The following is a 13,622-nucleotide window of genomic DNA, read 5'->3' on the forward strand; positions in this document are numbered from 1 at the left end:
ATACTCAATAAAATGTACCTAATAAAATAACATGAATTTTAAAATCAAAATGACAAAATAAAATAAAGCAAATGCACCTAACAAAATACTCAAGAAAATGTAAAAGCAGTAATGTATAAATTCAAAGAACACTTAGAAGCCAAGTGAAAGTTCCAGAAGAAGTGGAATATTTGAAACAAACAAAAGACATATGAACATAAACAAATTGGTACAAACAACTCTAGACATCACATAAAAGATGTCAGAATTAGAAAAAAATTGGAGAAGAAAACTTATCTCTTTTAGGCCGTGAGCAAACAAGACTCAAGATACCAAATGATAATTGTGTTATTTGCTTCTTCAACGCAACTGTGAGTATGGGTGACTCCATGGAAGAATGAGGTTGCAAAAGCATGAAAGAGATGAAGATTTGGTGGCATCTGGTTCAGCTAGAGTGAGCTTTATAGGGAAAGGTGAGGCCAACTCCTAAGGAAGGAAGCCTAAAGCAGTATGAAAAATAGAACTAATCTAAGGAGAGCTCAAGCATCTAAATCGAACTCAATTTGGACAACATTTCTTTAATAAAACCAAGCTTATTTACAAGAGGTAGAGACCTTTATTTACAAGAAACAGTAAAAATGATCTTCATAAAGTAAAACCAAAAACAATTCTAGAAATTTGAATTTTGGATGCAAAAGATAGCATGCATATAGTGTGACTTGCCACCTAATCAAGTCACATTTTCCTTGTCATGGTGTGCTCAAGGAGTAGTGCACTCCAAGTTTGCGCCTTCTAGGTTTAAGAAACCCTAGTTTCATGCATCTCATATAAAGCCCAAAAATTAAGTCTATCTCTCCCTTCAGATCTAAACTAGACTTTTGGGTCAAGCCCTATGGTTCAAATAATAAATCCTATATTACTTGGTTCATTATACAAAGAACCAAAATAACCTATTCTAATCTTTACAAAAGAATCTTAGACTAAGTCTTTATATCTTCCTTAACTAGATGAACATTGAGTCTACTCAGGCCAGATAAAGCCCAAGCCTCTTAGATCTTTTTGCTTTTGTAATTGGTCCTTCACTAGGAATTTGCCATCATTTTACTATTCACCTATGATATTATATCCTTATCAAATTATTAATTATGACTAGTCTTATACCATGTTTTAATACTTAGTCGAAACAACGTCCTTGGTTAAGATGATTATTCCTTACAAGCTTTTAATGCAAGTTTGTGAATTGTTTAGTCCTTGTCATAATTGTGTTACACACTTCTAATGTCTCTTCAAAATGTGTTAGACGAGATCATAAGGTTTGTCTACTTATGTAGTATTTCATGAAATAAGAGATTAGACAAAGTGTTATCTATTCTCCAACTTCACTAGACAAAAGTACAATATTTGGTTTTGTCATACATATAGTTTAGACGAAACCTTTAATTATTAATCTTTGAATTAGATGCAATATTTCATATGAATCGATCTTTCATTGCAATTCGTGAAACATAAATTTTTTTCAAATCATTTAATCATAATAAAAAGAAAGACAGTATATATGTATTTGGAATGTTACAATTTGTTTGATTCAAATGGGTACTTAAAGAATCAATGAAAAAAGTATGCTACATTGATATAAAAACACTCACTTATTTATGAATTTGTTGTGATTTTATGACTTTAATATTTGTGAATTGATATTGTTTCTATATTGTAAAAGATTTGTAATGAGGATAGTGAGCATCTCACTCTCTAAATTACATATTAAACTTAGTCTAATTACAGTAGTAGATAAATACCATTCCATGCAATTTTTTTAATTTCTATTGTATTTGGATGTATACAATGTCATTTTATCTGTGTTATTAATTCTTTTTAAGTGTGTTATATTATCGCATAGTAATTGGTGTGACATCTTAAAAATTAATTCTAATATGCATTAACTAACTACATTACACGTATCCATTCAATCGAGATATATGTTACATTCTTTGTCTTGGGACTATAAGTATTCCATGTTCATGGATAACACAAATGATTATACTCTTTCTTCAATGCATTGAAAATTTTTAACATTTTATTATAAATTAACATTCATGTATTCATTTTGATTTAGATGGTCAGCATTGTATCTGATTTGGCAAAGTCAACTCTGGAGAAATTGATTAATGCAACAATAGAACAGTCACGTTATATTTGTTGCTTCACATGCATTACTGATGACTTTGAAAAGGAAAGGGAAAATTTGATAGCAAAAAAGGAAACATGGGAAGAGTATGCTAGAGTGGCAACTAGAAGAGGTGATAACATACGAAAAGATGTCACACATTGGCAAAAGCAAGCTAAAGAACTTATTGAAGAAGACACCAAAATGAAAGTGAAGTGTTTTTTCGGATGGTGTCCTAACTGTATATGGCAATATAGTAGGGGGAAGGAATTGGAAAGCAAGACAGAGAAGATTAAAAAACTGATGGAATGCAACTTTGAAAATGTTGGAATCATTCGTGATGTTCCTGACATTGAATATCACTCTTCTCAAAATTACATTTCTTTCAAAAGTAGAAAGTTGAAATTTGAAGAACTTTTTAATGCCTTGAATGCTGACAACTATATGATTGGATTGCAAGGGATGGGGGGAACAGGTAAAACAACATTAGCAAAAGAGGTGGGTAAGGAGCTTAAGAAGTCAAAATGTTTTAATCAAGTAATTGATACTACAATATCTAATACCCCTGATATAAAAAAGATTCAAGATGATATTGCAGGACCATTAGGACTGTCATTGAAGGATTGTACCGAATCAGAGAGGCCTAGAAAGTTGAAGGATAGATTAACCAATGGTGACAAAATTCTTGTAATCCTAGATGATGTGTGGGGAGATATCAGTTTTGAAGAAATAGGTATTCCATTTAAGGACAACCACAACAATTGTAGAATTCTCGTGACCACTCGCGACATAAGAATATGCAACAAAATGGAATGTGAGAAGATAATTCAACTTGATATCTTACCAGAGGAAGAGGGATGGATATTGTTCCAAAAGCATGCTGCTTTAATTGATAAATCCTCTAAAAGTATTCTTGATATAGGTCGCAAAATTTCCAAAGAATGTAAAGGATTGCCAATTGCAATTGTTGTTATTGCTCGTAGTTTAAAGGGCCAAACACGTAAAAAAGAATGGGATTTAGCCTTAAAATCCTTACAAAAGTCCATGCACATACCTGGTGATGATGAAAATTGGAGTGTAGTTTATACATGTCTAAAGTATAGCTATGATAATATGAAGAATAAAACAGCTAAGAATTTGTTCCTTCTATGTTCCTTGTTTCGAGAAGATGAAGAAATACCTGAAGAACTTTTAGTCAGGCTTACCATAGGAGCAGGTCTCGTCGAGCAAATTGATGTTGATTACAATTACGATGCATATCGTAATGAAGTTATTGTAGCAAAATACAAACTCATAGATTCATGTTTATTACTGAGTGAAGAATTTGAAAGTGTAAAAATGCATGATTTGGTTCGTGAAATGGCTTTATCGATAGCTAACAAGGAGATTGTGGCAGTGAATACATCTAACAAGAATGCAATGACAATGGTTGAAAAGGGGAAGAATATTAAATATTTGTTGTGCGAAGGTATGAGCAAAGATCTATTTTCCTTGAAGTTTGATGGATCAAAACTTGATATTCTAATTATCTATCTGAATGAAATGGAAGATTATTATGTCAAAGTCCCAGATCCATTCTTTGAAAATGTATCAAGAATTCGAGTTTTGTATTTATCAAAAGATACTTATGAAGAATCAACGATGTCATTACCACAATCAATTCAATTGCTAACCAATCTTCGATCTTTACTCCTTGAAAATTTCATCTTAGGTGACATCTCTATTCTTGGAAAACTACAAGGCCTTGAGACTCTCGAGTTAGTGAAATGTTGGTTCCTTGAATTGCCGAGAGAGATTGCAAAATTGGGAAAACTTCAATTGTTGAAATTGAATGATTGTATGTTCAAACGGAACAATTCATTTGAAGTGATTGAAAGTTGCATTTTATTAGAAGAGTTGTATTTCATTCATAATGGCATTTCAAAAACTTCTCATAAAGTACAACTTCCTAACTATCAAAGGTTTTGTATATTAGACTTTTCTTGCTTCTTCATGTCGAAGGAATTTTTTGTAAGAAATTCCTTGAATATGTTCATGGCTGATGAAGTTTTTTCTAAAGAGACATTCAAGAATCTAGTCCAAAAAGCAGAAGTTCTATGTTTAAATGGACTTGAAGGAGTATGGAAAAGCCTGATACCTGACATTATTTTTCCGGATGATGAAGAAGGTATGAATAATCTAGTTGAGATTGCTTTGAAAGATATTTCACAACTCGCATGCCTAATTGACAATAATGACTCTCGTGTGCAAAATGCCTTATCCAAGTTGGTTGTACTTAAACTTAAAAGTATGGAAAATTTGAAAGAAATATGCAGTGGACCCCTTCCCTTTGAATTTCTGAAAAATTTAGAAAAAATCATCCTATCTGATTGCATACATTTTGAAGGCACATTGTTTAAGAGCAACATATCCCTCTACAATCTTAATCACTTGTCTATATCGGACTGTCCCATGTTGACATCTTTGTTTGAGTTGTCGACCACACAAACCCTAGTGTTGTTGGAGAACTTATTGATAACCAGATGTCGACAACTGAAAAGTATAGTGAAAGATGAAAGCAAATGGAAAGATTCAAGAGAAGACATAATTGATGCTCATAATGATAACAAGAGTATTGTTTCAATATTTCCAAATTTAACCACTCTTCATGTTGGACAGTGTCCCCTGTTACATTCTATACTTCCTGTGTTTGATCCTCGAAATGTTCCAAAACTTGAATCTATTTATGTAGTGTATTGTGAAGGACTAAAATACATATTTTGCCCATTCCAAGATAAGCATGAAGAGGAAGAATCACATCAAGAATTAAAGGATCTCCTATTCACTACTTTGAAACGACTTGTTCTTGAATACTTGCCTAATTTTTTAGACATTTTCATGTGTCCATCAGTAAAGAGGTCATCTTCCAAAGGTGAGTCAAAAGAACAAAAAGAATCAAATCCAATGAAATGTGAGATTTTACATTGGATCCATAAATATAGAAACAAACGGAAAACTACCAAAATTTCTTTGGATTCCACAGATCAATTGCAAGACTCTTCTAACTCAATGGTAACTTCTCACCTATTTAAGCATACATATTTCCTTCATTTTTATGCATAGGTTTATCATTTTATATAGTAATTATAACCATATAACAATTTTATTTTGGGTTGACACTCTATTAATATTTCATTTGTGTTTAAAATTGAAAACATTTTTTTAAAAGTAAATTACAATTAATTTGATATTTTCCAAAGATTAATATGTTAAAATTACAATTACAATTAAATATTTCATTAAGACCCATAATATGTTAAATATTTTTTATAAAATTACAATTAATTCTCATGACTCTCTGAAACTTCGTTAAAAAATTAATGTTAATATTTCATTTTTCTATTTATTTACTGTATATATAGATTAAGGGGAAGCATGACATATTTTGTGAATATATATGGTGAATGACTTGCAGTTAAATGACTCCAATGGAAATGATGTGATTGCGCAAGAAATGACTGTCATTTTGACAAAAGTTGCATTCAATAATACACCTCAGATGTCTGTGGGCTCCAACATTTTTCTGACTCTACAAAACGTTACAGAGTTAATAATTGATAAATGTGAAAAAGTTGAAGTACTATTTTGTGCTTCTATGTTGGAATGTTTACCATATCTGCATGCAATTACCATATTTGGATGCAATGAATTAAAACAGGTAATTGGGGAGGATACAAAGAATCACAGAAAGCCATTTTTTCCTAGGCTGAAAGCACTTGTCATAGAAGAATGCAACAAATTGAAAAGTGTCTTTCCCATTTCAATTTCCAAAACGCTAACAAAGTTAGAAGTTCTGGTAATCGTAAAAGCAAGTATGCTAGAGGAAGTATTCGAAGGGAACAGTGATGAAAAGGTTGAGATTCCAAATCTGAAAACTGCAGTATTTGCTGAACTTCCAAGCCTTCGCCAGAAGATTGAATTTCTCACTGTAAAGCATAGTTGGGTGAAGAATGGTCCAAAATTTTCCTTCTCTTCATCCCTTCCAAGTATGGGAGATATTCTTGCTTCTGCCAAAGGTACTAAATACTATATTTTTTACACATTACGCGTTCGTTTTGCATAATAATATCACAAGCTTGGAATATTAAAAAAAAATCAATTCAACACTTTTAAAACTAGATTGGTCTATTGAACTGAGAATGTGAAAAACGAAACGTACATACACAGATGCTCCATTTAGAATATTTAAAAACTATGTTATTAAGAGTGTAAACGTTGTTAGTCTATTCATTATAACAAACTATATACTTTAGAAATATAACATTGAAGAATTTTAATCATTATTTTTTTAAAAAACATATATGTTTAAAGTTTTAACTTTATGTTATGATTCATTAGAATACACACTTTTGTATTCTTGTTTGTTACTTGTTTGAAGAGGGTGTTAACCTTTCCTGTAGGATATTTTAAAGAAGATCGGGAAAAAAGATTAAGTGATATTCTTTGTGATCTTTACCTTTTTGGAGAGATTGGCAAACGAATGTCAGTAGGCTATGAAGTTGCAACTCAAGTTGAAGTAACATCGATAACAAGCAAATGGAATTATGCTAAGATTAGAGACAGCCCAATACTTAAACAGGTAAAGTCCTTGTTTAAACCTCAAAATAATAAGACCTCAAAAAACCCTTTTTACTATTAATTGCTTTAAGCTTCCAGAAAAAAACGTATAACGTGTTTTTTATTATTAATTAATTTAGACCTTAACAGAATAAAAATAAAGGTCTTAAAAAACTCAATAATTAAATTTTAAATAAAATTATGATATATTTTAACAAATTATTTTATCAGTAAATAAAAAAAAACTTATTTTTAAGTTTGTTTTTATCTCTCAAAATCTTGAATTATTCCTGACTAAGATTGACGAAGACAACCAACGTCAAAATGACGTTGGATCAAGTGAGTTGGAGGAAGTAGAGAACCAAAGCAAAGAAACATCAGAAGATGAAGACAAAGTTCTTGGAAAAACTCTTGGTTTTCGGATACCATCCATAATATCACCAATAGAAACTCCTACGTACAAAACACATTCACCAGTAAGTTTTTCTTTTTTGTATTTGATGACTTCAATTTTTTGTTTTATTATAGTAACAGGGCCAATAAAACACATAGTAGTAATGGGATATTGCTAATTTGACTTTATGAGCATTAACGACCTACAAGATGATAGTTTCACTGAATCTATGCAGGAAAATGAAGAAGAACAAATGACGATACCTTCTTCAAATATTAACATGGAGCTTGCTACAACCAAAGATGTTTATGATGGAGACTTTCAGAGGACATCTAACTCAGTGGTTTCTCAAAATATTAATACTACAGGTTGTGTGATAATGGTAAATTTTACCATTATCTTTGAACCAATTTTCGTACCAAATCTACCCTTTTGAAGCTTGAAACATGTTTAATCCTCTCTTTTTATCTAAGTTTGTGAATATGTCTAGCTTAAGCTTTACATTTAAGTTTTCATCATTAATTCCTCAAATTTGTAGGCAAATTGTGTGTATTGGAGAAATACTTGGGAACCAAGGAAAAGATTCAAAAGCAGGAGACTAAAGAAGTAAAGAAGGCATAACGCGCCCGAGCGCGACAGAGGGGCGCCCAGGCGCGAGTTGACAGCACTGAGGACGCTCGTCCAGACTCTCAGAGGACGCTCGCCCACACGCACAGAACGCTCGCCAGAATAAGTGGACGCTTGTCCAAGAGTGGACGGACGAGCGGACGCTCGTCCTGCAGACATACAAGAGGACGCTCGTCCCAGTTAGCAGAGAGGACGCTCGTCCTGTGGACATACAAGAGGACGCTCGTCCAGAGGGAGAAAAGAAGACGCTCGCCCAGGAGAAGTGAACGCTCGTCCCGAAGAGGACGCGCATGGGACGCTTCGTCCAAGTCCAGAGAGTTTCACGCCCGGGCGTGAGAAATGGGGCGCCCGGGCGCGACTTTTCGTAAGCTTTGAATCACTTTCCAGAGAGTTTCACGCCCGGGCGCGAGAAATGGGGCGCCCGGGCGCGACCTTTCGTAAGCTTTGAATCACTTTCCAGAGAGTTTCACGCCCGGGCGCGAGAAATGGGGCGCCCGAGCGCGACCTTTCGTAAGCTTTGAATCACTTTCCAGAGAGTTTCACGCCCGGGCGCGAGAAATGGGGCGCCCGAGCGCGACCTCTGCTGACCTGGAACCCTAGTTCTATTTAAAGCATTCTGAACCTGAAGTTGGGGATCTCCTTGGCGGCTGAAGCTTGGAACACCATTTTCGGACCTAAGGGAGCTGGTTTTGGGCAGTGGAAACTCTCCATCCTTCCTCCTTGGATCCCCATTCTTTCACTTTTCTCCATTGTAAGCTCAAGTTCTCCATGACTATGGAGAACTAATTTCATTTTGTTGGGGAATGATGTAGTTACGAAACTTTCATGTAAATGCACTTGAGTTTAATGAATTTAAGCTTCTTTCAATTGATTGTGAGTGTTTAATTTCCTTCTCTTAAAGCTTGTTGTGACTTGATCAACCATAACATGATTCTAAGATTTGCTTGATATTGGAAAGTATTGTGTGGGTCTTGAACTGGAATTAACACCTAAAGGAGATTGTATCTAGGAATGGAGCTTGATGCTTTAGTTGTCTTAAACCTTTAATCATAATGCAGATGAACTTTCTAGGTTACCAAGGAATTGGGATTGAAAGAAGTGAGTCTAGGCTTTTTCTACCAAGGAATTGGGTCTAAGTATATTTGAAAGGTTGACAAACGCAATTAATTGATGAAGTAGTGATGTGCATTTGCATGATAGTGTAGTAATTACAATCATTCTCCAACATCTCATCCATATTGTTTCATTATCCATTATCCATTTTCAATCTTTTAGCCTCTAAGACGTTCATTTTATCACATATATTTGAATTGGAATTTTATTACACTTGAATCATACCAAGATGTTGTATTCTTAGTCTAAGTTAGTTAACTTATTATACGGTTTTAAGGTATTACACGAGTCTCTTGGGAAACGATATCCGGTCTTACCGGTTTTATTACTTTGAACGATTTGGTACACTTGCCAAAGAGTTAACAAGTTTTTGGCGCCGCTGCCGGGGACTCGGTGTTAGTACTTTACTGTTGTGTAATTCTTAACCAACTTAGGCTTTATTCTTTTTATTCTTTATACTGTGAATAAATTTGTTTAGTGATCTTAAAGTTAATCTTGTGCTCTAGTGTTGTTGTTTCTAGTGAATGCAGAGAAAAATTCGTACTAGAAGCACACCATCACTTGAACCTCTTCTATTGGATCCTGAAGTTGAAAAGACAGCAAGAAGAAACAATAGCCAAAGAAGGAGAGAAAACAGAACTTCGAGAAACATTTCTCCCGCACCTGTAATCTCTGAGCAACCAAACTCTTCCACAGCTCATCAGGAAATGGGGGATATGGGTGACGATATGAATGGCAATGGTGATAGACAAGCAAGGCGCACCTTGGAAGACTACTCTACTTTTGCAGGACCGCTCCACTTTAATAGTATTGCTCGGCCACGGGTAAATGCTGTGAACATGGAAATGAAGCCTGCTCTCATCCATCTGGTGCAGAGTAATCAATTCAATGGTCTATCACACGAGAATCCTTATAATCATTTGGCAACTTTCTTGGAAATTTGCAACACTGTAAAGATCCATCAAGTGCCAGATGAGGCAATAAGGCTCAGCTTATTTCCATTCTCCTTGGGAGGCAATGCGAAGATGTGGCTAAACTCTTTCCCTGAAAATAGTTTCACTACTTGGGAGGATGTTGTGGCAAAATTCCTCAACAAATTCTTTCCACAGTCCAAGGTTAACAAAGGGAAACAGGAGATTTCATCTTTTCAGCAGGATGTCAATGAGACTCTGAGTCAAGCCTGGGACAGATTCAAAGGGCTACTGAGAAAGACACCCACTCATGGGTTTGATGAGCCTACCGTTCTCAACATGTTTTTGGGAGGATTGAGATCCCAAACCAAATTGATGTTAGATGCCTCAGCTGGAGGAAATATCCGTTGGAAGACACCGGAAGAAGCCCATGAGCTAATAGAAAACATGGCTGCAAATGACAGTGAATTGCAGAATGAAAGGGCTCAGCAAAAAGGCGTGTTTCAACTACAATCTCAGGATGCTCTACTAGCCCAAAACAAGATAATGACCCAACAGCTTGAAGCGCTCATGAACAAACTCTCTCAATTGCCAAAAGAACTCCAGAATGTTTCACAAGCCCAACATCAAGGGTGTGAATTGTGTGGTGGAGAACATGCTAATGGTCATTGTGCTATGCAGGTCAATACCCAAGAAGACGTGAACTATATGGGTAATCAAAACCGTAACAATCACTTTAATCAAGGATGGAGACCGCACCCAAGCATGGGCCAAGGACAAGCTGGACCTTCAAACAGACCACCTCAACAACAATACCAACCACACCCCTCTTTATCAGACAGGACCTCTAAATTGGAGGACACTCTTCAACAATTCATGCAAGTATCCATCTCCAACCACAAAAGCACGGAAGCATCCATAAGGAATTTGGAGATACAAGTTGGCCAACTGGCCAAGAAGCTAGAAGAAAAACCTGATAAGAGTTTTGGAGCTAATACTGAAACCAACCCAAAGGAGGAGTGCAAGGCAATCACTACAAGAAGTGGTAAGTTATTAGTGAGTGGAGAGAAAAAGAACTCAGAAGAGAGTGATGAAAGAAAAGATGAAAATGAGACGAAGAGTGAGAATAGAAAAGAAGAAGAGAATGAGAGAAAAGAAAATGAGAATAGTGTTAGTGGAGAGAAAGAAAAAGAAGAAGAGGAGGAGAGAAGAAAAAGAAAAGAAAAAGAAGTTGAGAGGCCCCTTCCCTACCCACAAATATACACAAGAAAGGATAAAGAAAAGCAGTTTGGACGGTTCATGGAGATCTTCAAGCAATTGGAGATAAAAATACCATTCTCAGAAGCACTACAACAAATGCCGGCCTATGCAAAATTCATGAAGGAACTCCTCACTAAAAAGAGGAAATACATTGAGGAAGAGACCATTGAAGTTCAAGGTAACTGTAGTGCCATTATCCAGAAGCTCCTCCCTCCTAAATTCAAGGATCCTGGTAGCTTCACCATTCCCTGCACTATAGGTAAGCTAGCTATTGGAAAAGCATTAATCGATTTGGGTGCAAGCATCAATTTGATGCCTTTCTCTTTATTTGAGAAAATTGGAGAGCTTGAACTCAAACCTACTCGGATGAGCCTACAATTGGCAGACAGATCCATCAAGTATCCACTTGGTGTAGTGGAGGATGTTCTTGTACGAGTAGATAAATTTGTGTTTCCAGTGGATTTCGTTATCATGGAAATGGAGGCGGATGTGGAGGTACCACTCATCCTTGGAAGGCCATTCATGAAGACAGCAAGAGTTCTCATCGATGTTGATGATGGTAAGCTCAAGGTGAGGGTGGAAGATGAAGAGGTGAATTTCAATGTTTTTGAAGCAATGTCTCATCCCACTGATGAGGGAGCTTGCTTTCAAGTTGATGTGCTTGACGAAGCCTGTGTAACGGTAGAAAGGGAGATACATGTGTCGTCCCCGCTGATAAAAACACTCATAAATGCACGTGAATCTCTCAATGAAGAAGAAGAGAAAATGATTGAAGAACGTTTGACAGATTTGGATGTGCTGAAGGAGATCCCATCTAATGAAGTACAGATCGAAGATATAAAGACTGATGTCATGATGGAAGAGAAGAAGCTTGAACTAAAAATTTTACCCTCTCACTTAAAGTATGTTTTTCTAGATGAGGGTAACAACAAGCCTGTTATTATCAGCAGCTCCTTATCATCTGCTGAAGAGAAAAAGTTGATCGAAGTGTTGAAAAGAAACAAAGGAGCTGTAGGATGGTCTATCTCTGATTTAAAGGGAATAAGTCCAACCTATTGCATGCACCGTATTTTTATGGAAGATGATTTTAAACCAGCAACTCAACCTCAAAGAAGGCTAAATCCAGTCATGAAAGAGGAGGTGAGAAAAGAGGTTCTCAAGCTTCTTGAGGCAGGGATCATTTATCCTATCTCTGATAGCACATGGGTAAGTCCTGTGCAAGTGGTCCCGAAGAAGGGAGGCATGACAGTTATATGTAATGAGAAAAATGAGCTTATACCTACACGAACTGTCACTGGTTGGAGAATGTGCATTGACTACCGGAAGTTGAATAAGGCCACAAGAAAAGACCATTTTCCACTCCCCTTTATGGATCAAATGCTGGAGAGATTAGCAGGGCAAGCTTTCTACTGCTTTTTGGACGGTTATTCTGGATATAATCAAATAGCTGTAGATCCAAAAGATCAAGAAAAGACCGCATTCACGTGCCCCTTCGGTATATTCGCTTATAGAAAGATGCCTTTTGGGCTTTGCAATGCCCCTGCCACCTTTCAAAGATGCATGCAAGCTATATTCTCCGATCTTGTGGAGAAATGTATAGAAGTCTTCATGGACGACTTCTCAGTGTTTGGAAGCTCATTTGACTTATGTCTGGCAAATTTAGAAACGGTATTGAAGAGATGCATCCAAACCAACCTCATTCTTAACTGGGAGAAATGTCACTTCATGGTAACAGAAGGGATTGTTCTGGGGCGTAAAATTTCTTCCAAAGGAATTGAAGTGGACATAGCTAAAGTGGAAGTCATTGAAAAGCTTCCACCACCAACTAATGTGAAAGGAATTCGAAGCTTTCTTGGGCATGCTGGCTTTTATAGAAGATTCATTCAAGATTTCTCCAAGATTGCTAAGCCCTTAAGCAATCTCCTTGTAAAAGATACACCATTTGAACTGAATGAGGAATGCTTGAAGGCATTTGAAGCATTGAAATCCAAGCTAACTTCTGCTCCGGTGATCATATCTCCTGATTGGAACAAAGACTTTGAATTGATGTGTGATGCTAGTGACTATGCTATTGGTGCAGTGCTTGGACAGAGAAGAGAGAAAGTGTTCCACACAATCTACTATGCAAGCAAGGTCTTGAATGGAGCTCAACTAAAGTATGCAACCACGGAAAAGGAATTTCTTGCCATAGTGTATGCATTAGAGAAATTCAGACCCTATCTCATAGGTTCAAAGGTGATTATTTACACTGATCATGCTGCTATCAAGTATTTGCTTACCAAGCCTGATTCCAAACCAAGATTGATAAGATGGGTTCTTATGTTGCAAGAATTTGATTTGGAGATCAGAGATAAGAAAGGAAGTGAAAATGTCATTGCTGATCATCTCTCAAGACTTGTCAATAATGAAGTTACAACTAAAGAAAGAGAAATCCGTGAAGAGTTTTATGATGAGAACTTGATGATGGTCCAACAAAGGCCCTGGTTTGCTGACATAGCTAATTTCAAAGCTGCGGGAATCCTTCCAGATGATCTTTCATGGCAACAAAAGAAGAAATTCTTAAATGATGCTAAGCAGT

General features: G+C 36.0%; 1 protein-coding gene and 1 pseudogene across 1 annotated transcript; both read left to right on the forward strand.

Moving 5' to 3' along the window:
• The first annotated feature begins 2,092 nt into the window (after window positions 1-2,092).
• Window positions 2,093-8,558, forward strand: LOC148191704 (uncharacterized). The gene is made up of 4 exons (XM_088100226.1): window positions 2,093-5,194; window positions 5,598-6,210; window positions 6,986-7,215; window positions 7,369-8,558. Exons 1-4 carry the CDS (start codon window positions 2,093-2,095, stop codon window positions 7,567-7,569), a joined length of 4,146 nt encoding a protein of 1,381 aa, XP_087956352.1. The 3' UTR covers window positions 7,570-8,558.
• An 839-nt stretch (window positions 8,559-9,397) lies between these two features.
• On the forward strand, window positions 9,398-11,655 carry LOC148191705 (uncharacterized; annotated as a pseudogene).
• The last annotated feature ends 1,967 nt before the right edge of the window (window positions 11,656-13,622 follow it).

This window comes from Vigna umbellata, chromosome 10 (assembly GCF_029865625.1).
Source record: "Vigna umbellata cultivar VRB3 chromosome 10, Vumbellata_1.0, whole genome shotgun sequence".
In the NCBI taxonomy this organism is placed as follows: domain Eukaryota; kingdom Viridiplantae; phylum Streptophyta; class Magnoliopsida; order Fabales; family Fabaceae; genus Vigna; species Vigna umbellata.

What these genes read in the sequence shown, in the direction of transcription:
- LOC148191704 (XM_088100226.1), top strand. Translation starts at nt 2,093, where the DNA reads ATGGTCAGCATTGTATCTGATTTGGCAAAGTCAACTCTGGAGAAATTG. An exon ending in AAGACTCTTCTAACTCAATG is followed by an intron (nt 5,195 to 5,597) that starts GTAACTTCTCAC and finishes AATGACTTGCAG; the next exon opens with TTAAATGACTCCAATGGAAA. An exon ending in CGTACAAAACACATTCACCA is followed by an intron (nt 7,216 to 7,368) that starts GTAAGTTTTTCT and finishes GAATCTATGCAG; the next exon opens with GAAAATGAAGAAGAACAAAT.